This window comes from Zonotrichia albicollis, chromosome 3 (assembly GCF_047830755.1).
Source record: "Zonotrichia albicollis isolate bZonAlb1 chromosome 3, bZonAlb1.hap1, whole genome shotgun sequence".
NCBI lineage: Eukaryota > Metazoa > Chordata > Aves > Passeriformes > Passerellidae > Zonotrichia > Zonotrichia albicollis.
In genome coordinates this window covers 23,858,039-23,882,043 of record NC_133821.1, presented here as the reverse complement: position 1 = coordinate 23,882,043, position 24,005 = coordinate 23,858,039, and the positions used below count along the sequence as shown (strand labels likewise).

General features: G+C 51.6%; 1 protein-coding gene across 10 annotated transcripts in view; it reads left to right on the top strand.

Moving 5' to 3' along the window:
• Positions 1-23,944, top strand: part of SLC8A1 (solute carrier family 8 member A1) — a 132,637-nt gene extending 108,693 nt beyond the window's left edge. For 2 of the 10 annotated variants that reach the window (XM_074536941.1, XM_074536936.1), the window contains 9 exons: positions 433-539; positions 3,053-3,073; positions 3,821-3,838; positions 3,948-3,962; positions 4,536-4,604; positions 5,434-5,564; positions 6,177-6,276; positions 9,790-10,065; positions 12,087-23,944. In XM_074536941.1, the coding sequence (XP_074393042.1) occupies positions 433-539; positions 3,053-3,073; positions 3,821-3,838; positions 3,948-3,962; positions 4,536-4,604; positions 5,434-5,564; positions 6,177-6,276; positions 9,790-10,065; positions 12,087-12,463 (1,114 nt within the window). In that variant the 3' untranslated portion in view covers positions 12,464-23,944. Of the gene's footprint in view, positions 1-432; positions 540-883; positions 988-3,052; positions 3,074-3,820; positions 3,839-3,947; positions 3,963-4,535; positions 4,605-5,433; positions 5,565-6,176; positions 6,277-9,789; positions 10,066-12,086 lie in introns of all 10 variants that reach the window. The other 8 variants (XM_074536937.1, XM_074536938.1, XM_074536939.1 and 5 more) reach the window with 8 other exon arrangements.
• The last annotated feature ends 61 nt before the right edge of the window (positions 23,945-24,005 follow it).

Sequence of the window (24,005 nt, the reverse complement as noted above, 5' to 3'; positions counted from 1 at the left end):
GCATCATGCTTCCAGGGGCTTGGTCTGTGCTGGTTCCCAGTGCTTGTGCCCATGCAACGTGTGCAAGCTGCCAAGGGGCTGTTCTACACCACAGGTTTTTGGAAAGGGACATGTCTTGTCAAGACACCTCTGGGGAAGGTTGGCCCAGCCTGGCCATGCCAGGGAGGATGGCACCTGCAGGCTGCTGGTGCTCTGTGGTCCTTGCCTATCCTGAGACAAGCTTGGCCTATTGGCTCCTGCCCTTTGCTTTTGACTGTGCTGTCCCTCCAGCCTGTGCCACCAAAACCACTGTTTTCTGTCCACAGCCCCCTTTTCCTGCTCTTTCCACCTTCCTCCTCTACCTTCTTCTCCTTCTCCTGTTCTGCTCCCTGTTTCTCCTCCTCCCTTTTCCCCCCTTACTCTTGAATCTCTATTTCTTCTTCTCTGTTCCAGCAAAACGATATCAATCAAGGTGATAGATGATGAGGAGTATGAGAAAAACAAGACCTTCTACCTAGAGATCGGGGAGCCCCGGCTGGTGGAGATGAGTGAGAAGAAAGGTGGGGGATGTGCTCCGGGGCTGAGCCCAGCCTGTGTGTCCCTGTCTGGCTCACTCATGTCTGGCACCTGCAACACCGAGCTCACATCCCCGGTGCCTATGGAAAAGGGCAGGAGCAAGGCCACTTCCCGTCCCCCCTGAGCACAGCCTGTCCCCAGGCCAGCATGGCATGACCTGGGCCAGGTGGTGAGGATGCTCCTGCCCTTCCCCATATGCCCCAAAGGGGGGATGTGCAGCCCCTTTCCTCCATCCAACCATCTCTGTCACCACAGCACCCGGGCGGACGTGACCTGCATGTGTGTGCGATGCCAATCATGTGTTTGCCTCTGTCTTGTGTTCCCACAGGAAATTCATTACCCTTAGAGTACTTGACCGTGAGGAGTATGAGAAAGAGTGCAGTTTCTTCCTTGTGCTTGGGGACCCGGTGTGGCTACGACGAGGAGTGAAAGGTGTGAGAGTAAAACCAGACCAGCTCTCGAGGCGCTGCCGCTTTCTCTGTGTCTCCCTACTCTCACACTCCTTTCTCCTCGCACTTTTGGCCGTTTTGCCCTCCCTCCTCTGAAGCTTGGCCGCTGCACCTTTTTGCTCTGTTTTCTTCCCTCTTTTGTTTGGAGAGGACTCCATCCCAGCCCAGGGAGCGAGGAGTGCTCCTGACACTACCCCGGAGCAGGAGCGTCACCAGCCCCCAGAGACATTTTGGGAGTGCTGCCCTGCTGTGCCTTCATTTAATCCAAGAGAACATCCAGCCTCGACAAGTAAAAAGGGCAGCGCTGCATCATTTTTATCAGAAGATGAAACAGCTTTCACTTGAGATAAAATGCATGGCCAGAGCAGTAATTTTAGCCTTTTTATACTGGCACTAGGATCCGAAAATAGACGAAAATCACAGCCCAAGTAGGTAATATCATGAGATGCAATCAGTTTAGGTAAATCAGGTTATGCTCAAATGAAGTTTCATGGCTCTGCATTGGATAATAGCTTCTCACAGGAATAATAAAAACAATTTCCTCTTTCATCACATTTCTAAACCAAATGCCAAACTTCCCAAAAAGACAGAGTTCACCTATTTTCCCATGCTATTTTTTTTCTACTAGAAAATTAAATGAGGATTAATGGCAACAGCTGGTTCTGCACACTACTGGTGGCTGAGCAAGAAGCAGTTTTAGAGTTACTTAAGAGATGGACCATTATTAAAGCCTCTGCAGAAGATTCGGTCTGTGTGCCTTGGAGCTGCTTTCTAGTTTCTGGGGCATCAGCTCTCCCTCCAGCAGGCATTAGGCTATAATATTTCTTTGATCAGAACAGACAAGGCCCTCAGTAGTCCCGTGAGTGGGAGCACGTTCCTCTTCAGCTCAGGTGCTAAGTCAGCTGCATTGTCCCCTCCATCAGTTTCCCTGATGGTTTACGTGACTACCTAACAAAAGCTGGGCTAAAAAATCAGACACTGGCATGACTCAGGCACTGCAGGTGGGGTCTGTGTCATTAAATGGTGCTGGTGGCATCTGTGGAGCATGGACAGTACAGCCAGGATTAAGTTACACATGGAGGACTCAACTCAGCAGCTCTGTCCTTGCCTACAGGGGCCAGTGTGTGCTCAGCCTTGCAAGTCCAGCAGGAGCAAACATGCTTTCCAGATCCAAGGGTTAAAAATTGTGGCCCCAGCTCTGAAGATCCTACATGAAATTTTTATCTAAAAATAAAAGGAAAAGGAAAAAAATTTCTTATCTTCCTGGTCACAAAGATAAGTGGGGAAACCTGAGAGAAGCTCAGGCTTACTGGCTCACTAAGTGGAAGGCAAGACAAAATTTTAAGGGACTATTTAAAGCAGCTATTTGCTGCTTTGGCCATGCAATTTAAAAATCTGTTTTTGTTTTAAACTTGTTTCTTTGTACTTGGTTTGGTACAAGAAGCAGTGAGGCAGGAGGAGCCCTGTGCTCAAGAGAGACAAGGGCATCTCTGAAATGTCACCCCTGGGCTGTGGTGGGGCCCAAGAGCCACCAGGGCACTAAGGGAGAGGCTTTTTCTTTTATTTTGGTTATCTAAAATATTAAGCCATAAGACCCTTGAGCCAAGCCTTGCCACAGACTTTTCTTCTCTCATTGTCTGTGCCAAAAGTGCAGCTGCCACCGGAGCCATTGCTCCCCGTCAGGCAGCTGGAGGAGGTCAAAGCCAGTAGCTGCTGCACATGGGACATCTTGTGTCCCCACCGGGGCAGAACTGCCTCTGAGACCAATGGAAGATCTTGCACATACAATTCAAAGGGGAAAAATGAATTTTTGGGAGTGTGTCTTCTAATCCCATACCCACCCCATGTTTGCAGTGGTTTTTATTTTAAATCCACAATCCCATGAAACATTTCTGTTTAGTGTCTTTCTCTTAACACTAATGGTATCCTGCAGCTTTACAGATCTGAAATCTCTGCCCTGGGATCTGGTGTCTTTCTGTGGATATCCCTTTTGATTTCATTATTCATTTACTTTTCTTCTTCTGTGTTTGTCTCTGTCTCCTTCACAGCCCTGTTGTTGAATGAGCTTGGTAAGCGCATTCATTTTTCCTTTCCATTTTCTGGTTTGCATAACTTTGGAAGACAATCAATTTTGCTTGATGTTTTTCTTTGCTCACAGCATTCTCTTTTAGGGTGGTCAGCACTGTTTAAGGAAGCTCAGGTACCTAATGCCCCATCTTTCCTTAGAGCAGAGCCCCAAAATCACCAATATGAAGAGGTGGTGCAAGGAGCATTTTTGGGGGGGTGGTGCTGTTATAGCCACAGTAAACCTGCCAGCACCCCAAGATACAAACCTGTGCCACACAAATGAACCCATCACCTCTAAACTGGTGTGGCAATACAGGATTTCCCGGTGACTGGGGAATTCTTGTGGCTGGACAGGAAAGTTGTCCAATCCTTTACAAACTTTGCCTCCTGTCTTGGGGAGACTTAGAGCCTGAGAAACCTTTGAATTTCCTTGCTGGCCACCTCCAGGGTAGGGCAGCTGGGGAGTGGGCATCCTCATTCCCCATGCACTTGCAGCCCCAGGACAGATTTCACCCTATCCACAGCATATATCAGAGACCAAAGGGTGGCAGCTTGCAGATGTGGGTTGAAAAGCCTGTGTCCAGGTCTCCCCACACTATCCCTGGGGTGTGTGATGGGGAGCAGACCCCATGTCCACAGTGGGGCAGGGAAGGACCACCATGTCTGTGTTGCTGTGCAAATGCTAATCCTCATTTATTCTCTCTCTCTCTCTCTCCCTCTCCCTTTTTCTCATTTTTTGTTTCATCTAGGTGGCTTCACCATCACAGGTATGGATTTCTACTCTTCCCCTGTCCCCCTGTTCCTTTCTCTTAATGGCCATATGCTCACCCTGCTCTTTCCTCTTGGTTTCCTCTTTGCTTTTGTTCTGTCCTGGAGGGAAACTCCGCTATGGTAAGCAGGCGCGGCCTGCCAGGCCCGGCCTAACCATGTGTGCTCCCACAGAGTGCTCTGCCTGCCTCACGCACCTAACCCAGCCTCAGGGAGGGTCACCTGTCACCTCCCAAGCCACAAACCACCCCTCTCCATGTCTTGGAGCAGGGTGGGCTTCTCCATTTGATCCAGCTGTCCCCTCCCTGCGCACAGGGCTCTTTTCTCACTTCCCAGGCCCAAGCGCTGCGGGAAGGGCAGGAACCCATGGCTCCTCTGGCATGAGCCAGCCAAGCTTCCCTCCCTCAGCTGAACAACACGGGACAAGAAGGTCCTGCATCCCACACCTTGCTCCTCAGGAGCCCTGGAAACATAGTTCAGATTTAGGAGGCTCTGGCTCCAAGGTGGGTCTCTCTGGCCTGCAGGAGGAGAAGGGCTTTCCCTCAACTCCTTGCCACCTGAGCAGACAAGGGGCATCCAGCAAGGGAGCAGCACTAACCCCGTGTGACATAAGAGTGGAGTTTACTAACTGCACGGGGACAGCTTGTAGAGTGTGTGCAGTCCCCCCTGCTGATCTCCTGCTGATCACTTTAATAGGCAAACCTGTCTTCAGGAAGGTCCAGGCTAGAGATCATCCTCTTCCTTGCACCGTGGTCTCCATCCAAGGTACCTATGGTGTGGCACCATGTCAGTCTCACATGGACTGACTGGGGTGTTTGCCTACTGACACATTAACTCCAGTCCTTTTTAGCCCTGATGTTCTCCTGCCCATCCCTCAGGTGGACTGGAAGGGAGTTCAATGGGGTCTGCATAAGGGACAGTGACAAAGGGCATGCTGCCTGCAGTCCCCATGCCCCAGAGGTCACACAGATGACAGCGGAGGTGCAGACCTGCTTCACTGATCTTGTAGTCCCTCTGCTGCCTCCTCTTTTAGGGTTTGGAGCCAGGCACTGGCCTGTGGATGGCTCCTTACATCTGTGCTCTTCCCTCCAGCCCCGCCATCACAGCAGGCGTTGGCTGCCAGCCCCCTCTCCAAGGCAAAGGCCTGCTCAGAAGGAGGCAGAGCCAAGATTTCATCTGTGTCTCAGCCCAGGAGCTGCTGACAGAGCTCTCCTGCTGTAACAGGCTGGTGGAATTGCCCTGACTGTACTTCAGTGCTGACCTGGAGTGCTGGGGAATGGAGCAGCCTTAGTGCTGATCTTTCCCCTTCCCAGCAGCCCAGTGGCAGAGGCAGCAATTAATAACCGAGCAATTACCAAGCAATAAGATATTCCCCAGCCCCAGGATGAGCAGGACTCCTCTGAGGTTGGATGAGTTGCAGACCTCTTGATAGCATTCCATACAACTATCCTGTCTGTTGCTCCATGAACTGCTGCTCCGCTGTTCTGTCGCTCACGCTCCCACTCAGAGGCCTCCTGACCTCCCCCTCTGACAGGAGGCCAGATCCAGAGTGCCCAGCTGGGCCTGCTTCACCCACGGGCTCTTTGCTTTGCAGAGGAGAATGAGGAAAAGCAGCCCCTGACCAGCAAGGAGGAGGAAGAGCGTCGGATCGCAGAGATGGGGCGCCCAGTCCTGGGGGAGCACACCAAACTCGAGATCATCATTGAGGAATCCTATGAGTTCAAGGTACTGTTCACATCCTGCATCCCTGTTCTTCTTCCCCCTCCTCCTTTTGGGTCTGTGCAGCACTGGGAGGCACATGGTGATGGTAATGGAGCAAAGCAAGGCAGTGCATGGAATCACACAGGAAACAGGAGCTGGGGTCCCAAATGCTGCAGGTTGCTTTAAAATATCACCCTGTTCTCACAGTGAGTTCTACACACTGCTCCTACTTACAGGCAGCCTTGAGTGAGCCCCAAGCCTGGCACTCCCAGTGCAAAGGGCTGATAACCTCAAGTGCAAGTAATGGTTGTGCGGCTCAGCTGCCGTGGATGCGTGTGCCAGGCCAAGAGCTGAAAACTGGCCATTTCATTATCTTCTCTATTTTTCTGTAGTATGAAAATATAACAGGCCACCCTTACTATGGCTCTGAGATGGTTTAAACTCCCATCCATGAGCAGGTTTCCTAAGGTCTTTCTAGCAGCCACGAACGGAATTGCAAGTACTTACATTTGGGTCTCTTGAGCTTAAAATCTGCTGAGCTTGTTCCATAAACACATTCCCATAAACAGTGGCACTGGTGGGCTTTAGCCCCATATCTCCAGCCCCTAATTCTGTGCTCTGCATCTCCCTCCACAGAACACGGTGGACAAGCTCATTAAGAAGACGAACCTGGCCCTGGTGGTTGGCACAAACAGCTGGAGGGAGCAGTTTATTGAGGCCATTACTGTCAGCGCGGGTGAGTTTGGGCCGCAGCTCCAGGTGAATTACGATCACCCTCGCCTCGCCTCAGCTGCATCACTAACACAGGCTGTAGTGGAGCAGCAGGAGGCAAAGCAGGTGGCAGAGTTATTTACAGCTTCTGCATAAATAAGGCAGCTGATTAAAGCCTTTTGTGAGGGCACCTTGTCTCATGTGTAGGAAACCTTCTGCGTGAAGCGTGTCTGTAGCACCAGGCAGAGCAACACCTTGGCTGGTAGCAGACGGCAGAGGGGGAAAAGTCAGTTCAGTGGGAGAGATCTGGGAGGAGAACACAGTGTGGAAATTCAGAGTGGCATAAATAAGGCTGGTGTGAAGCAACAGTGCTCCCCTTCCCGGGTTCTCCCTGTACCTCTGTGTTGAGGACAGCACAGTAGTGAGGGTGCAAACCCTGAAGGCAGTCACTCTGTCTGAGCCAAAATTTTCCCTTGACACACCCTGCTTTCTGGAACTCCTACTGCCCCAGCCAGCTGTGGCTGGAGGATTATGGCTCAGCAGCCCAATAGCTGCAGCAGCACATCATATCTCTGGTTGAACCAGATTCTCTGTGATCTTACCTTCCCTCCCTTGGAGAATTGTCTTTCCCTCAAATGCCTTATTGTGCAGTTCTCACAGATGCCACTGCCATGTTTACCAGTAGGGGATATATTATCATTCCCATATATGTAGAAGAAGAAAGAAAGAAGGTCTCCTCCAGATGTTGTTTTAACAGCTGGAAATACTATTACTTACTGGCTGGATGTTACAACCCCAGAGCCCAGCCTGGGCTGTGTGTGCACACATTAGAGCAAAATCAGACAGCTTAAATTAAATCCCTGGGGAAGGCAATTACCTCTCATCTGGCTAATTGTGCACTGAAGTGCATGGGGGAGCGCTCAGCTTCCTACCTCTAACTCTGCTATGCAAGGTAACCTCTGCCCAGCACCAGGTAATTAAAAATGATGGCAGTACCATTTGCCCTCTGCCTCTGGAAAACAAGGGCAGGACACTGTGCAGCAGCTTTCTCCTCAGATTGTGATCCCTCTCTTGTAGCACAGTTCTTCTCAGAGCCTCCAGGCAAGAGCCTCCCATTATTTTGTATTCAGCATGAATTTATCATGCAAGACAATCCTTGCTGCAGGTTTTGTAGCTAATATGGCTAAACTAATCTATGCCAGAACCAATTACATAATTGCATCCCATGTTAAAGCAAAGATAGTCACTGATGGTTGGATCCCATTTCTGTGACACCCGTAAAGACTGCAGTTGTGTTGCCCTCATATCTGGAATATACAGCCATGATCAGAGCTAACAGATGATTAACAAGCATTTAATAAATCGGATGTATTTTGGTGGACATGAGCTGTCCCTTGCAGTTGTGGATCTGAGTAGTAGTTTGTCTCTGAGCTCTGGAAGTACCCAGGCTTTAGCTCTTCAGGCTTTGTGCCAGATAAGTTAAAATGCCTTAAACATAGGAGGTTGGGCTTGAGTTTTTTCCCCACAGCTCACTCTGGATACCAGGTGAAAGTGCCCCATCACCACTTCAAAATGTAACATCCCAGCTGAGAAAAGAAACATTAAACCCCCATTTCCCACCCAATGATCAGCTCAGGGCAGTGTTTGCAGGGGAATGGAGCAGCGGAAGGTGAGGTCTGTGGAAGGGCAGTGCAGGTGCAGACAGGGCTGTGCCACACTGTGCTGTGCCATTCTGGGCTGTCCAGAGCCTGTCACTCAGCTCCTTTAGTCTGCTCCCAAAAGCTATAAAGCTTCTGCTGCAGCAAAAACATTCTGGGGCTTGCAGGCCTGTTTGTGACTGCACCCCTGGTCACCATCCTGTGTTTCAAGTCACCTCCACAAGATCTGGCCAGCTCTTCAAAACAGAGACATCGTGGCTGTGTAACAAAATGATAGGCAGATCTGGATGAGTGTTATGACAGTGCCATTCATGTTCATTTTTCAGTCTGTTTTATCATCTCCATAAAGATTCAGGTCCATAGCAGTCCTGATGCCTCCCTGAGCTTGGCAGAGGATTGAAGTACCTGCTGCAGAATTACAGCTCGAGCACAGCATGGTGTATCCTGCCATTAGCAGCCTTTGCACATTGAGGGAAAACACAGGCCAACATCGGCTTTCCAGGCTGGAAAACTGCTCCTTATCTTCACAACAGTGCACAGGAATGGGTATTTATATCTGCCAAAACAGTAACACTGATTAGCTGCTGTTTCTGCCATAGTGAGTTTGAAGCTCCAAAGCTTGCATCTTCCCTTGCTAAGGAGATTCCTTCAACAGCCATACAGGGAGACCTGGTGGTCCACATCCTTGGCGGAAAAACAAAAAGCATCAAAAACGTGGAAAATCACCAGACAAAATGCAAGGGATGTCTTTAGCACGACTTAGCCTTGGAATCCCGAACATTTGTGACTTAGAAACTCATACTTGTTTCTTAAAGGCAGCAGGAAAGCTCCCACTGGCTTAGTTGGAAAATTGTCACCTCCCCTTCAAGTCTGGGAGTGGTTCCAGTGTGAGCAGGAGGAGTTTTTGACCATGCCCCAGCAGTGATGTTGTGCACTGTGCCAGGCTGGGGAAGCCCCACATTTGCCATGCAGCTTGCCCGTGGCACAGGCTGGCCAGCAGGCTCTCCAGACAGCTCCTCAGAGCTGCAGCAGCCAGGCAAGGGGGCACCAGCCCCAGGGGACTCCCTGGTGGGGTCACCCCCACCCCGTGGGGACTCCCTGCAGGCAGGATGCCAAGGGCTTTTGCAGAGACAGGTGAGGTGCCAATGCCTGGAGCAGGAAATGGAGTTCCCACTGACCCAGGAGAGACCAGACATCAAGGAATGGGCAACCAGAGCTTATAGGGAAGCATGTGAAGGGGCAGGGAAATGCAGCAGGGAAGGACAGCCAGCAGCGATTCAGCAGGGAGGCTTTAGGGCAGGCAAAAATCCATCACTTGATCCTGGTTTGCAGCAAAGGTAAGGTGAAGCACCAGAGCAGCTCAGCACCATCAAAGCCAGCTGCCTTTCCAGAGAGCTGGAAGCAATTGCAGGCACTCATGGAAAGCAGCTCAGAGCAGCCCAGAAGGGGCTTCCCTGTGGGGTCTCCACAAGGCAGGAGTTGCTCATTGGGTTTGCCTGCCCAGTCAGCTCCAGCCAGCACGAGCTTGGGTTTTTCCCACTTCTTTTGGGGTAAGAGCTCTTGACCAGGAGCTGAATCCCAGAAAGCATCTGATGGTTAAACTCAGGTAGAGGTGCTGGCACAAGGCTCTGCATTTTCTGAAGTGCAGGTTGCTTTTTTAAACCATTGCCTCTGGGGTGTGTCTCTGTGCTGAGGAAAGGGGCAAGGAAAGGCCTTCAAGCCACTCTGATGACTGCTCAGAAAATGAGATATTTGGAAGTCAAGGCCTTCCAGGGCCCAAATCATGAGAGACAGCATTTTGGGGACTGCAGTTGCACAGGAGCTTTGCCCAACATTTCCCAGGATGAGCAGATCTGATCAGGCCCTGCTGTTTTCTCCAGGGGAAGATGATGATGATGATGAATGTGGGGAGGAGAAGCTGCCCTCCTGCTTTGACTACGTGATGCACTTTCTGACCGTCTTCTGGAAGGTCCTTTTTGCCTTCGTGCCCCCGACAGACTACTGGAATGGCTGGGCTTGCTTCGTTGTCTCCATCCTCATGATTGGCCTCCTGACAGCCTTCATTGGCGACCTGGCATCCCACTTTGGCTGCACCATTGGTCTGAAGGACTCGGTCACTGCCGTCGTGTTTGTCGCCCTGGGGACATCGGTGCCAGGTAAGCACAGCCACGGGCTTTGTTGTGAAGCTCCATCCCCACCCGGGCTGGGGCTGGGGCTGTGCTCTGCAGGATCCCAAAGCACAGGTTTGAGATATAGATGGAAATTGTTTTGCAGTCTCAGATGGGCTGAAGGATAGAACCAGGATCCACATCCAGGATGTGGATTCAGTCCCATGGGAATTATTTCAAGGCCCATCCCACTGCAAAGAATGTGAAGTATCTGTTTCTGTGGGCAGCCTCCCTGGTGTCCACTTTCAGAGTTGGAATTGGTCTTCAGTTAAAATGCTGCCAGCATTGGCAGTCCTGCATTTTAAGCATCTGCTGCTTTCACCTTGCTCCTGGGTGAATTAAGTGTGAGTCTGTACTCAGGGCACACTTTCCAGCATGGACACCTTTGTATGAGACAAGGTTCAGATGGATCAAGGTGAGGTTGCTGAACTGGGGGAGCTGCTTGAAATGCAGCTTGTGAAGCTCTGTGGATTCCCATGTCAGCCTGTGCCTTTCACTCACCTTCTCCCACGGGCTGTGCTGGGCAGGCAGAGCCTGATTTCTGGACAAGGGGCTCTGACCCACCCCAACCATCCTTTGCATCAGTCATACCTTCCCTCACCACCTTCAGACTTCCAGTTATTGGCACCCAGATGCTCAAAGGTCCTGAAATTGTCCTACTGATAGCAAAGGCAAAGAGAAGAAGCAGCAGAACCAAAAGAGAACAGATCTAGGGCAAGGAACAGAAGAAGGAGCATTTTTTAGACCTCTGGCAGTAGAGGCTTTAGCAGAAGGTTTGCAGAGCTTCTTCACATGTTTGACAGTGAAAATCTTTCCTCCTGCTTTGGCTGGCATAATGTGGCATTTAAGCAGTTCTTTTTTAGAATACATTGGGCTACTCTTGTTTCACTTGGCTCCCAGGCCTTGCTGTGTTAGCTGGGTGCTGGTTGGGCTCCTTCAGCCCTGCTTTCCAGGAGATGGGCAGGCACCAGAGGAGGGTGCACAGAAATCAGCACTGACAGGGACCTCCCCTGCATTGAAAGCACTGCTCAAACTTGCAGAAGTGCAGGTGGTTGTTTCTGCACTCATTTCTTCTCCCCCATTGGCAGCAGCAGAGCCATCGAGGCATCAGCACTGTCCCCCAACTCTGTCACTGCACTGTGATCAAGGCCTTTTCCTTCCCTTAGGTGCATGTCCATGGCAGCTTTTTTTTTTTTAATAAAGCAGACTTTTGATTTCTTTCTTTTTTCTCCCACTGTGTCCATCCCATCCCCTCCTGTTCCATGGAGCTGGATCTTTGTGCCAGGCTGCACTTTGCCATCTCACCTTAGAGCCAGGTGGGGAGGAACAGAAAGGAAATTCTGTAGAATATAAAAACGTGAAATATGACCTCGCTGTTTTCTTTTCCTGGGCCACACTGCACTGCCTGTACCCAAGGGGATCTGGGAGTGCAGATATGTTCAGGACTCACCTTCTCATGGTTAGCTGAGAGTGCTCACCTGAACCAACCCACACGCTAACCCCTCCTGCTCTTCCTTCCCCCTGCAGATCCAGAGTGGGTTTGGATGTAAAATCAGCCCTTCCCTGTGGCACAGAGCAGTGTCATGCTGGTCTGCCTGACACAAGGTGTTCCATTAAAATGGCCAGCCAAGTTTTATCACGGGTGTTAAAGCTGGCAGAGCATCTGGGCAAGCGTGCACCTACCCACACGGTTTTTCTTCCCAAGGGATGGAGGATGGCCTGGTTTACCAAGGTGTCAGGGCCTGCACAAGGCACTGGACTTCAGCGAGGCAAAAGGTTCTAGAGGCTATTTCTGACCATTGAAATTCCCTCCTGTGCATTTCCAGACCCTGATGGTCCAAGAGAACCAGATGGTCCCCTGATTCCCTGGAATTTCCATTAGAAGGGGCTGTACCCTATCCCCTTACCCATTATTTTCTATCCCCAGGTGTTGCCATTGACATTTGTCCCCAAGCTGCCCTCTTTTCCTGGGTGTTTCCTGAGGGTTTCTCCCCACCTTTCCCTTGCAGACACATTTGCCAGCAAAGTAGCAGCAACGCAGGACCAGTACGCGGACGCGTCCATCGGGAACGTCACCGGCAGCAACGCCGTGAACGTTTTCCTGGGCATCGGGGTGGCCTGGTCCATCGCGGCCATCTACCACGCGGCGCACGGACAAGCCTTCCAAGTCTCCCCTGGCACACTGGCCTTCTCCGTCACCCTCTTCACCATTTTTGCTTTTATCAGTGTGGGAGTGCTGCTCTACCGGCGGAGACCCGAGATCGGAGGTGAGCTGGGCGGGCCGCGGACTTCCAAGCTGCTCACATCCTCACTCTTTATCCTCCTCTGGCTCTTGTACATATTCTTCTCATCTCTGGAAGCCTACTGCCACATAAAGGGCTTCTAAAGGGACAATCAGAGATAGTAAATATGTGTATATCTATATATATCTATATGGAGTGATATATAGGTATAGATATAGATATAAAGCTGTGTATAATGAACAGAGAAAGAATAAAAGAGATTTGCCATGTTCACACACCTGCTGATGGAAAGCGGCTTTGGAGCATCCTTTGAACTAGGCAGGACCCCAAAGCCAGCAGGACCCCTCCCCAGGCAGCGGCCCCAGCCAGGAGCCAGGGGCAGGGCCCTGTCTGCAGCTCGACCAACAGGAGCGGCCGATGGCCACCGAGCCCCTTCCATGGCTGACTCCCACCCGCTGGTCCCGGAAGACGGATGAGAAGGCAACCGGGGCGTGTCGGTGTGAGCAAGGCCAGAGTAGCTGGTGAGAAACAGAGCAGTGGGCAAGGGAAGGAGAGGAGAGCAAGGGTTCTGATCTCCCACCGCATCCAGCTGCCTTCACCACCCGGGAACAGGCCCTCTGGCCCTGCTGGAGAGGAGCGAGAGACCGAACTGAAGACAAGGGGAAACTGGGAGCTTTCTAAGGATAGAACACAAACCGTTTTCGTCATTGCTTTGGGGCTGGTTTTTTTGTTTCGTTCTGGCGTGTGTACAACTAGCATTTCCCACCCACATGCCCCTCACCTTTCCCCGTCCGTGCTTTGGGGGTGCACAGCCGCAGCCTCGTGTCCCGTGTCCCAAGCCGAGGCCGCGCGGAGCGGCGGGAGCCTTCCTCCCACTCCTCCGCCTCCTCGGGCATGCTGTCGTGGTACTTGTAACATTTGCATGAATGAAATGAAATCTATCTGTATATAGCATCCTATAGCGATAGTCCTTCCAACCATGTGGGTTGAGCATTGCAGATTACAAGCGTTTTCTTTTCACTGGGTTTTATTTATTTTTAGTTAGTTCGGTTTTGCCATAGGGTTTTGCTCGTTTGTTTGTTTGTTTCCTCTTAGCGGGGGTGGAAAGGATGGAAAGCTGTCCCCACTCACTGCTCGTGGCATGGCTCCATGAGAAGCAATAACAGCCATGCAGTTGTAGGTTTTCAGGGGAGGAAAACCCACACCCCAGAGCCTTCAGGCTCTGTCCAGCTGACGTGCTGAAGCCAGTGTGAGGCCTCCTCTGCCCACAGGAGGTGTTACACAGGGTCCCAGGGAGTGGGGTGAGCAGTCTGAGGGGAGCAAGCTTGGCTAACTCCCAGCACCCCACATGCTTCTGCCTTTCGAGTCGGTGGCTGCCTCAAAGCCCTTGGCCCCCCGCTATTGCCTGTACCCCCAGAGGTGTAGTGACAGCCCCTGTTTCTGAGTGTTAAGCCATCAGGACCAGTCCCCAAAGCTGGTCCTTCCCCACAGCCATTTGGAGGCAGGGCTGAAGGGCCGTGCGAGATCTCCCACTCCACTGAGTGTGACCAGGACACATCCCCCAGGAAAAGGTCGTGTTTTGCACTCTCCAAATCCCAAGTCACTGGACAGGATGAGACAGGGAGGTGTGACTCAGCATCACCCCCTGGTGCCAGGAGTGCAGGCTGGGATAGAGAGCTGAGCCAGGGAAATGTGGGTGTAGAGCTCCCCGGGGCACCGACACTGGGCACTGGTGGTGAGAGATGTCTCCTGACCCGCTGCCCTTTGCCAGGCTTCCTGACATTCCAGCCAGGCAAACTCCCAGCCTGCATGTCCATGGTGAGCTCTTCCCACTCAGCTGAAAACCATGTCTGATGCTTGTACCATAACCAGCTGGCTGGGGGTATTTGTACTCATCTTGAACTATCTGTGGAAATTTTAATTAACCTGCTGTAAGATTTTCTCTAGGAATATGAAGTTGTGGTTTATGTTTTTTTTTTTTCTTCTCAAGCCTTTTTTCACTTTTGATTTGTTTTGGGGTTTTTCTTTTTTGTTTCGTATTGTTTTGGGGAAAAATCAAACACAGGTGCAGGTTGTTCAGGTTTATGATTACCTTTATGTACAATGATTTCATTTTCATCTGTTTGGCTTCATTTTTTTCTTTGTGTGTATTGCCCACCACTATAGGCAGTGAGTCCACTAATTGTGATGATCCTTATCAATGGTACACAATGCACAGAGAAATAAAGTTTGTAATGATTCCTGATGGATCCAGTACTGCTCCTGCATATTCTCTATGGAAAACCCTTCTCTCCCCTCCAGCTGTTTCCATCGTAGCCATCTCTCCTTGACTCATTGGTTTGCCTTCCCTGTGTTTCTGCCTCTGGCAGGGGCAGTGGTGCCTTGGCACGGCTGCCCCTGCCCCATCCCATGCCCTTCCTCCCTCTCCATCTCCATGGTGCCTCAGGCTCGGTGTGTGCTGCGCTACAGCCACGGCTCACAGCCTGCTCCACTCTCAGGGGGAGGCAGGAAACCACCCAGGACAAAGCTGCAGGGCAGCCCACCCTGCTGGGGCCAGCAGCTGCCCCCGTGCTGGGTTAAGCCCTGCCCTAGGCTGGGGGAGAGCCATGGGGTGCCCCCAAGGTACCAAGCAGCTCTTTCTGCTTGTGTCCTCTATAAAACTGCTCCTGCTCTCACTACAGCCTCACAGTGACCTGTGAGGATTAAACCACGAGCTAACCATGGGGGAGAATGCAAGAGGTGCATTGCCAGGGCCGGGTCCATGGGTGCCAAAGCAGATCTGGGGCACCCCACAAGGCTGGGCTGCTCTCAGGAGGTGCCTGCCCAAGCCCCAGCCCAGGTGCCATGGGCCTTTTCAGACCCATCTGTGCCTCCACACAGCTCAGCCAGCACTGAGGAGCAGAAAAGTCTCCCCATGGCCAGGGATGTTGCTCCTCCCTGTGTTTCATCCAGCATCTGTTGAGCTGTCCCCAGATAAACCCTCCCTGCCGTGCCTGGGAGGTCCTGCTCTGACAGCTGAACTCAAACACCAGCCCTGGAGATGGGCCCCAGGCAAGCACCGCCTTCAACATTCCCGGCAGAGAGCACGGCCAGCAGTGTCCATGAGCTTCTCCCGGGCAGTGCATTGTGAAAGCAAGCAAAGCAGCTCCTCTGACCCAGTAATTGCATCTGCTGAAAGGTGATGTGGGTGTTTTCCCCTCATCATTTGCTCCTTCAGAATTAATTGCCTTTGCTGAAATAATTAACAAGTCAAATGGGACTTGTGTGGCTACTTAGGTTAGCAGACAGTAAATAACTCTTGTGCTCACGGAGCTTTCCAAAGGGAATGATGGAGCAGTGCTTGCTGAGGACATGGCTGAACACCAGCCCTGGTCATGCAGTTGCTCTCTGCCAGCTGTGTGCTTTGGGCATTTTTACCAAGGCTGTGCCCAGTGTGACCTGAGTGTGCCCAGTGTGACCTGAATGTGCCCAGTGTGACCTGAGTGTGCCCAGTGGCTCGTGGAGGGGTCACAGGGAGCAGCCAGGGGAAGCAGTGCTCCCAAGGGTGCCAGGCCTGCTCTTCTGCACAGTCTCCTCTTCAAACCACACTCTCCAAAGGCAGAAGAGAGCTGCCCTCCCTGAGAGGACACTGGCTGGCAGCGCTGGGAGGCAGCAGGAGGAAGCACATCCCCAGCACAGTCACGCCTTGTCACAGCTCAGCTCCCTGGATCCCCTGTCCAATGCCAGAACTCTCCCATCTCTTCCTCATCCAGCCTCCCACCCTTGCCTGCACAGGGAGAGCATCGAGCACCTCTGGTACAGGCCCTGGTAAAGGGTTTATGGATGTTGCCAGAAGCAGCAGCTCAAACCTTCGGCCTCCATCCATTTCCCTGCCCCATTTGCTCTCATCCCCTCTCATCACCCCACCAGCCAAAGGCAAACCTTTCCTTGGAAAAGGATGCAGCACATGTCCAAAGGATATTCAGGGACAGGAGACACCCACACTGCCAAGCACGTGGGGACGAGCAGAAGGAGCACACCAGTGACAGCCCCAGCCATCCTGGACAAACCACATTGCCATGGCGTGGAGGCAAATCCCATCCACAACCTGAACACTGGGAGAAGGCACAAGAAAAAAGGAAAGAGCCACAGATCTGCAGTGCCTCATGGCTGAGCCCACCTTGACTGCCACTGTGCCAGGGCAGCACAGGGACTGCTCCATCCCAAGGTGTGGACCCCTCATCTCCAGCCAAAGGAGGCTCCTGTCCCTGTGTCACCCGTGCCAGGCAGCCCCTGGTGCCTGGCAACCATCACAAGAGTCCTTGTGCATCCTCACCCTGCTCCCTGGAGGGACAGAGGGGAGAAGGGAGGCCTGGAGCGCGCCTGGTCACGAGCCTGGCTGTGAACTCTCTGCTCTGTTTCTGCTGTGGGCAGGCACTGGGGAGGCAGAGCCCCTCTGTTATTGTTACAGCTATTTTTAAATTCTCGCGTAAGAATCGGCGGTGTTGGTGGCCATATACATAACTCAGGAGGAAGTTCAACTGCATTCCTGGAGGGACAGAGCTGAGCAGAGCCAGAAAGTGAGGAAAATTTAATGTTGGACAGTGTAATTCCAGGACAAAGCCTTGCATTATTTTCTGTCAGCTTTGGCACCCAAGCCCTCCTGGAGAAACGTGTTTGCAGAGCACCAGGAACCTCTCTGGCCTCTCTGGGCACACAGTGACCAACTATTGATGCCTGTACCCGTGCTCAGCACAGCTCTGGAAAAGCCTGTTTATCTTGTAAAACACTGGCTTGCACAGAAAAGCATCCAGAGGCGTCCATATTCTTGCAAAAAGCGCCGAGGGACAATAAATACAGAGAGATTCCTCACCTTTTAAGGACTTGAGCCTTTCTGCTGCTGGAACTGGAGGTGCCAAGAACCTCTTGCCAGGCAGCAGCACCCCTCACACGGAGGGAAGGGACACTGAAAGGGAAAGGGGCCTGCCTGGCCATGTAGGAGCTGTTATCAGCAAAGACAGGCAGAGCTTGCTGCCATCAGCAGGGTTTTCTGCCTGTGGGATGCCCCTGAGAGCATCCAAGGAGTCTCCACAGGGCCTTGCTCTCTCTCTGGAGCATCTCAAGAGCAGCCAGTGCTGCCCCTGGGACTCAGCATCCCCAGGGTGGTTCAGCACCCTCTCCTGCAGGATCTGCACCTTCCCTTGGCTCCTTCCCCTTTCCCAAAGGGAATGCCAGCTTGGGGCTGCCCTCACCACAAGTGTGGAAGAGGGCACTGGGGCACCCACTGTTCCTACTCTGGATCACTGCTGGAGCTGGGTGTGCCAGTGGGATGCCCAGCACCGGAGGGCACAGGGAAGGGACAAGTGCCAAGGGCTCCCACCCAGACCTGGAAACCTTGTTCAAGCACTGCCACAGCCTGTCCTGGCTGCCAGGGGCATGGCATGCACCTGGATTTCTGCACAGACACAGCACAGCCTCCAGCTTCTCTGGCTGCCCGTGGTACCAACCCCAGACAGGATTTTTGTCTCTTTGAGTCAAAACAGCCCTTGGCCTGGAAAGCTTCCTGCCCCTCCAGTACACAGGGTCAGGTGGCAATGGGAAGGACCATTAGTGACCCACCATTAGTGACCCCACCTGGTGCAGGGTCCTCCACGTTCCGCCTCGAGCCATCTCAAGGTCCCAAAATCTACACTCAGTGGCAATCCAGCCTGCAGCCTGCTCTGTGCTTGCCTCCCCTGTGAAGCCTCTTCACATTCCACTTTCTCCCAAGCTCCCAGCAGAGGAGCATCCTCTGTCCCTCTGTCCTGCCCCGCAGCTGGGGGTTTCCTGTGTGCGACAGATTTCCTTCCTCACAGCACTGAACAGCAGCCCTTGTTAGCTCAGCCTTGCTGTTTGTGTCTCAAGGCAAAGATGAACCACCCCACATCATGGACCTGAGCCCCTAAAACCAAGGAGCCTACAAACTTCCACACAAACCCCACAAACCCTCCTGCTCATCACCAAGGCACATCACAGCCACTGCCCCCAGGCACAGTTTTTATTGTGCCACTGTCCTTCACTCATTAGTCTGTGGAAGTTTTTTTGCTGGATTTCCACCATTATCAAGTCCCACAGATGCTCCAACTCCACCCCCAATCCCAACATCCTCTATGCTTCCAAAACAAACTAATTTGCTTTATCTGGGGGTTCAAGGCTTTCCTGCCTTTGCTTGAAATGGGCACTTGAAGTAGAACAAGTTGCAATGGCTTGGGATGCTTATCCACACTTGGAGCTCCTAAACCCTTGCAGCATGTGGGAAACTGCCACAGGACTCTGTCCCTGCACCTCCCAACCTCTTTGTGGGGGTGGGATTTATTTCTCCTCCATTTCTTCCAGCTCAGAGCAGTCTCTTGAGAGATGGGAGGATGAGACCTGCAAGGAGCACAGCCTTGCTCTGCTTTCCTGATGGAAATTGCCTGTCCATGGCACTGCCATCCCCAGGAGTGTGTGCCCCACTGCCCCTGGCAGGGTCCTCACTCACAGAAGTGTGAGATTCTGGCAGATGAACCGCTTTGCAGAGATACTTAGAAACATGCAGAATTTCTAAGTCCCTGTGAAATTGCTGTGCTGGCACGGGCAAGGCTGGATCCTGGTGTTGCAAAAGTGTCCCAGAGCTTGTTTGGGAACATTAATGAAAGGTTTCACAAACCAGCAGCTTTGTGACTCCCAAGGATGTGGGGAGGTGCACAAGTGGATTTCTCCTTGTTTCATGTGATGCTGAGATGCCTCCCTTGGCTTCAGCTCCAGCCCTGTGCCCTGCCCTGCCTTGCAGTAGGAGCTGTGATGAGCTGGCCCTTGGCTGAACTCCCCCTGCTCAAATGAGAACAAACTCATGACTGTTTGTGTCTTCATTTGCTGGCCCCATGTTGCCTCCTTCATCTTGCGAGCTCTTGAGGAAAATGTGCCCATGCAGGGAGCCTTGCAGGAGCCCTGCTTGTCTTGCTCTTTAATCAGGAAACACACACTACTTTCTGCAGCTCAAGAGAGCAAAAGATGGCAATAATATCTCTTACATTGCAGGCACTGTGTTAGCAAGGAGGAAAATGTTATTTATTTTTTCCCTGACAGTACTTGTCCTACTTCTTTTTTCCATAATGCATTAAGCGTTAGGAGGCACAGCTCTGCACACAGTCCAGCTCTCAAGACTACCTGTTGAGGACATTGCTCAGCAATCCAGCAGTTTTGTTTGTGGATGAAGGGCAGAAGGTGGTGAATTCTCCTAGGACTCCTAGCTCCTGCAGGAAGACACAGCCATGCTGGCAAAACCCACAAAACGCTGGGTTCTGTGAATTGCAGCCCTTTGCATCCTGGGTCTCTGTGCCAAGAAGACCTGGCATGAGGCTGTAAAATCCAAATCCTGAACTTCCTGAAGACCACTCAGCAGTGATGGGGGCACCTTTATCCCTCCTGCTGTCTCCAGGCTGCCCAGAGAGGTCTCTGGCACACCCGGTGCTCACCTCGTGAGAACGTCACCGCTGGTCGAGCAAGAAGAGGACAAGGAGTAGACAGACCACGTCCTACCTCCCACCCCAAATACAAACCCACAGGATATTCCCAGCAAAAAGCAGCCAGACTGCCAGGCAGTCCTTGGGAAACCTCTCCCATCTCAAAGGCAGCAGGTTCCCCATGGCACTCGCTCCCCACATCGCTGCCCTGAGGGAGGGGCTGCTCCCAGCTCAGCATCCTGCAGGCACAGCCAAAGGAGACACCTGGGCTTCCTTCTGGGAGCATCAGCCAGAGAGGCCTGCAAGGAGTGGCCATAATATTCCAAAGGAGAAATAAATGAGATGGGAATTAGTTAAAAACCCCTACAGCAGGGGTAATTTATATCCATCACTTATTTTCTGCTGTAATGAAGTGGCCCAATTATCTTGATGCTTGAATGACCACTCCAGTTCTCAAAAGTCATTTCTGCACACTTGAATAGCTGCTCCTCCTTCTAGAGAAACCATCTCAGAAGGGAGCACATCTTCCTTGGCAGAGATGTAATCCATGTCAGCAGCTCCTCCCACTGTCCCTCTCGGGAGCAGAGGGACACTGGGGCAGGGAGCTGCCTGCACAGCCTGTCCCAGGGCTGCCGGACACTCCCCACAGCAAGGATCCCCTGGAACAGCAGGATGCAGGAGGGCAGGAGCTCAAAGTGGGCCTGAGAAGTGCTGGGGGGAGCTGGTGGCTGGATGCAGCCCATGGGGGAGACAGGCATCAGGCGTGTGTGTGGGGAGTCTCCTCAGGGGGACCCCATGCCAGGGTGGTGGCTGGGGACAGCACTGCCAGGGCAAGTTGCCCTCTGGAATTTTGGATGTGCTCCAGAAAGAATGGCTCTCCCTTTCCTGCTCTCCTCTGAAGCCACCAGTCTCTGACAGGCTCCAATGTGTCCCTGCTCAGCAATCCAAGGGCAGCTCCCCCGGGGCAGCATGGGCAGGCAGGCAGGAGGAGGCTGTGACCACCCTTCCTGACGCACCCAAAGCCACCTGCCACCGCCATCCTGTCACCCATCACCCTGTGTGTGTCCCCTCACAACCACGAGGCACCCTAGGGCAGACAGACATCTTGTGCAAACCTTGACAGAGAGAGAGAGAAACAGAGAGATCTCTGACAGCCCAAGCAGCCCCCTGGTCCCCCAGCAGGGACAGGGCAGGCAGACCCCAGCTGGACAGAGCCAAATTATTCCAAAGCTGAGCTGAGAGTTTGCAGAAAAGCTGGTTTGCCTGGAGACAGAAACCAGAGCATGGGTCATAAATTGAACTCCACCTTCCCTCTGTCTCCTGCGCCGTGCTTGGTGCCACGGGCTTGCCCTGCCCCAGCTTGTGCCCCAAGCTGAGGGTCACCCCCAGGCTCAGCAGCTGGAGCCCCCCAGTCTCTCTGTCTCTGTCACAGTTCCTCACAAATTCAATGGCACAATGCAGCTACACTATTTGAAAAGCCATAATATTTGTTGGTACGACTCTTTTATTACTGTCAATTTATATATATATTTGTTGATAAAAGAGGTCATCTTGGGAGACACTTCCAGTCTACTGGGAAATAATTGTCCGATGCTGTATATTCTGTACATGCTGTATAAACAGAGCAAAATATGTAAATCTCAACGTTTGGTGGACTTGGTGCTGCAGGGCCAGACTGGCACCAGGCAAGGCCCCTTCTGGGGCACCACGGCTGGGGCTGGGGGCTCCCAGCAGCGTCCCCGTCCTGCTGGGCCCTGGCACAGCCTGGGGCAGGGGCTGGCCCTGCGGCTCCCTCGGTGCTTTCCCTGCACGAAGGTGGAAGGGGCGGCTTTGGGATTTGGGAGCAGGAGCAGCTGCACCTTCCCTCCCTCCTTCCCGGGGCACAGCCAGACCCATCCGGAGCTCGGTGTCACCCAGCCCGCAGCCAGCACCCAGCAGGACATCCGTGAGCCTTGGGGGTCCCAGGGAGACGATTCCCCGCGGGAAGGCAGACACTGGCTCCGAGCATCCGGCTTCTCCAGCTCCTTCCCAGCCAAGCCAGCCGCCCTCCCCGGCACGTTCTACAGCAGCCACGGGCTGTGACCTTCTAGCCCGACACACGCTCCTAGGAAACCTGTTTCATATTTTCCGTGGTATCGGTCTACAACTTTTGAAATTATTGGACACAATCGTGGTAGCCTAAAAATTGTGCTGAGCTCATATATTTTTATATTTGTGGTGTTTTCCTATCAATAGAGAGTAGTGAACCCTATAGCTGAAAGTGAACTATTCCAAATAAATATATGACTGCAGAAAATATTTGTAAAAATAATTTATTTTAAATATTCTGCCAAAGATAGCTCTCTAATGATCTGTAAGATGTCGTTTCTCTCTTTTTGCTCTGAATGTCATTGTGAAAGGACCTTTCTCCCCATATCTTTTGAAGATTTTTTTTTTTTGTATCTTTAAGGGCAAAGAAATATTCCAATGATTTTTTACTAGAGCAGTAAATAGAGTAGTAGGGAGGCACGAGACAACTCTGCAAAGGTGACAAACAGGATCCAGTAACAATCACTCTGAAAATCCGGTTTTTCCCATGGTTCCTCTGGCTGACAGATGGGGTTGGAAGCCTGGGACAGCTGTCTAGCAGGAAGACCTTGGCTGCTGCTGCTGCTGTGGCTGCTGTGTAACTTACCCGAAGGAGGGAAATCTCCTGAGAATCCCATCCCCAGGCTTGAGGCATTTGGATCCCCTTGCATCCAATCTTAGCCTCTCCATTATTTATGGGCATAATTTATTCATTATCCCTTAATAGGCCCTGTGGCACATGGGGAACCCTCCCCCAGAGCTTTGTGGGGCTTCAGCCGAAGCCATTCCCTCCACACCCCTGCCAGCAGCCCTGAACCCCTGGCACAGGGAATCCTGCTGGCATCCAGACCTGTCCCTTCCTCACGTGGGGACAGGGCAGGGGACACCCAGCCGCCGGGGGACACTTTGGCAAGAGGATCCATCCCTGCAGGTATCCACTTAAACAGGGGGAAGTACAGCCTTTTACCATGGAGAAGCTGCCTAGATTAGCCTTTGAGAAATGACTATTTTTTTTATTATTATTGCAGAGAGAAATCTTTCCCTTTTCATTTCTCCCTTTTGAAATGACTTTTCAATACTAGGGAAAGCCTTCATTATCTTCTGTGATCCCCCAGGTCTGCTGCAGTGGAAATAAATCCTCAGCCATGTCTGTTAGGCTCCACCACTTCAAAGAGATTCTTGGCTCAGATTTTTCTCCCTTCTGAGCAGATTCACAATTTCTTAAGTGTCTTGGTCATAAAGGTCTGGAAGAATTAATGGGCAAAGAAAGAAATAAAAGCCCTGTTCCAGTGAATGTGTTTCCACAAGCGATTCAACTTTTGACTCCCCCAAGGTCAGGCACGTGTTTTATCGGGAAGGGAGGTGGGAAAAGCAGTTTCCAAGCCATAGGGTGTGGTGGGTGCGGAGGGAGGACTGCTGTCCGTGGGTGACACACTCTGCAGCGTGGGGAGCACTGCCAGGGAGCCTTTGCTCCCCCGGGCTCTGCAGCTGCTGCGCCGCAGGGAAACAGAGCGAGCCAGGGAAGACTATGGTGAGAAGAATTGGGTTTCTGATCACTGTGCATTTTGTTAATTAGTGAATTCAAATAGTTTTATTTTTACCAAAAACAGATAATGTTTATTCCAGTAAAGACAACTGTTGACTTGAGATATATATAAATATATATATATATAATTTGAATGGTTTATATCCTGTTGCTCTAACTACATAAAATGGAAACATGTTGCAAGTTGTGTCATTTCAATATACAAAATAAATGACTTTTCCCTGCATGCTGCCTGGGTATGTTGTGATTTGAATTAAGAGTTATATTTGAATTGCCTTATTCAAGAGGTTGTATGTTACCTAACTGGGGAATGACCTGGCACTGTTCATCACATTACATGTGTACTTGATGCTGTGTTATGTCAAATTCAGATGAGTTGTCTGTCATCTATGTATTTCGTGGGAGATCTTTTATCTTGTTAAACTGTGATATGTAAACCTTCATTGCCTGAAATAGTCACAGTTGTATAAATCAGTGTCTTCAGCTGTTTTCCTAATTTTAACACAATTCCTAACACAAAATATAGATGTTTGTAAATTCTTCATTCATTTGGTCTATTTTTATGTATGAGGTTTCTTTAATCTGGCAAAGCAATAAGATAAGGCAGCT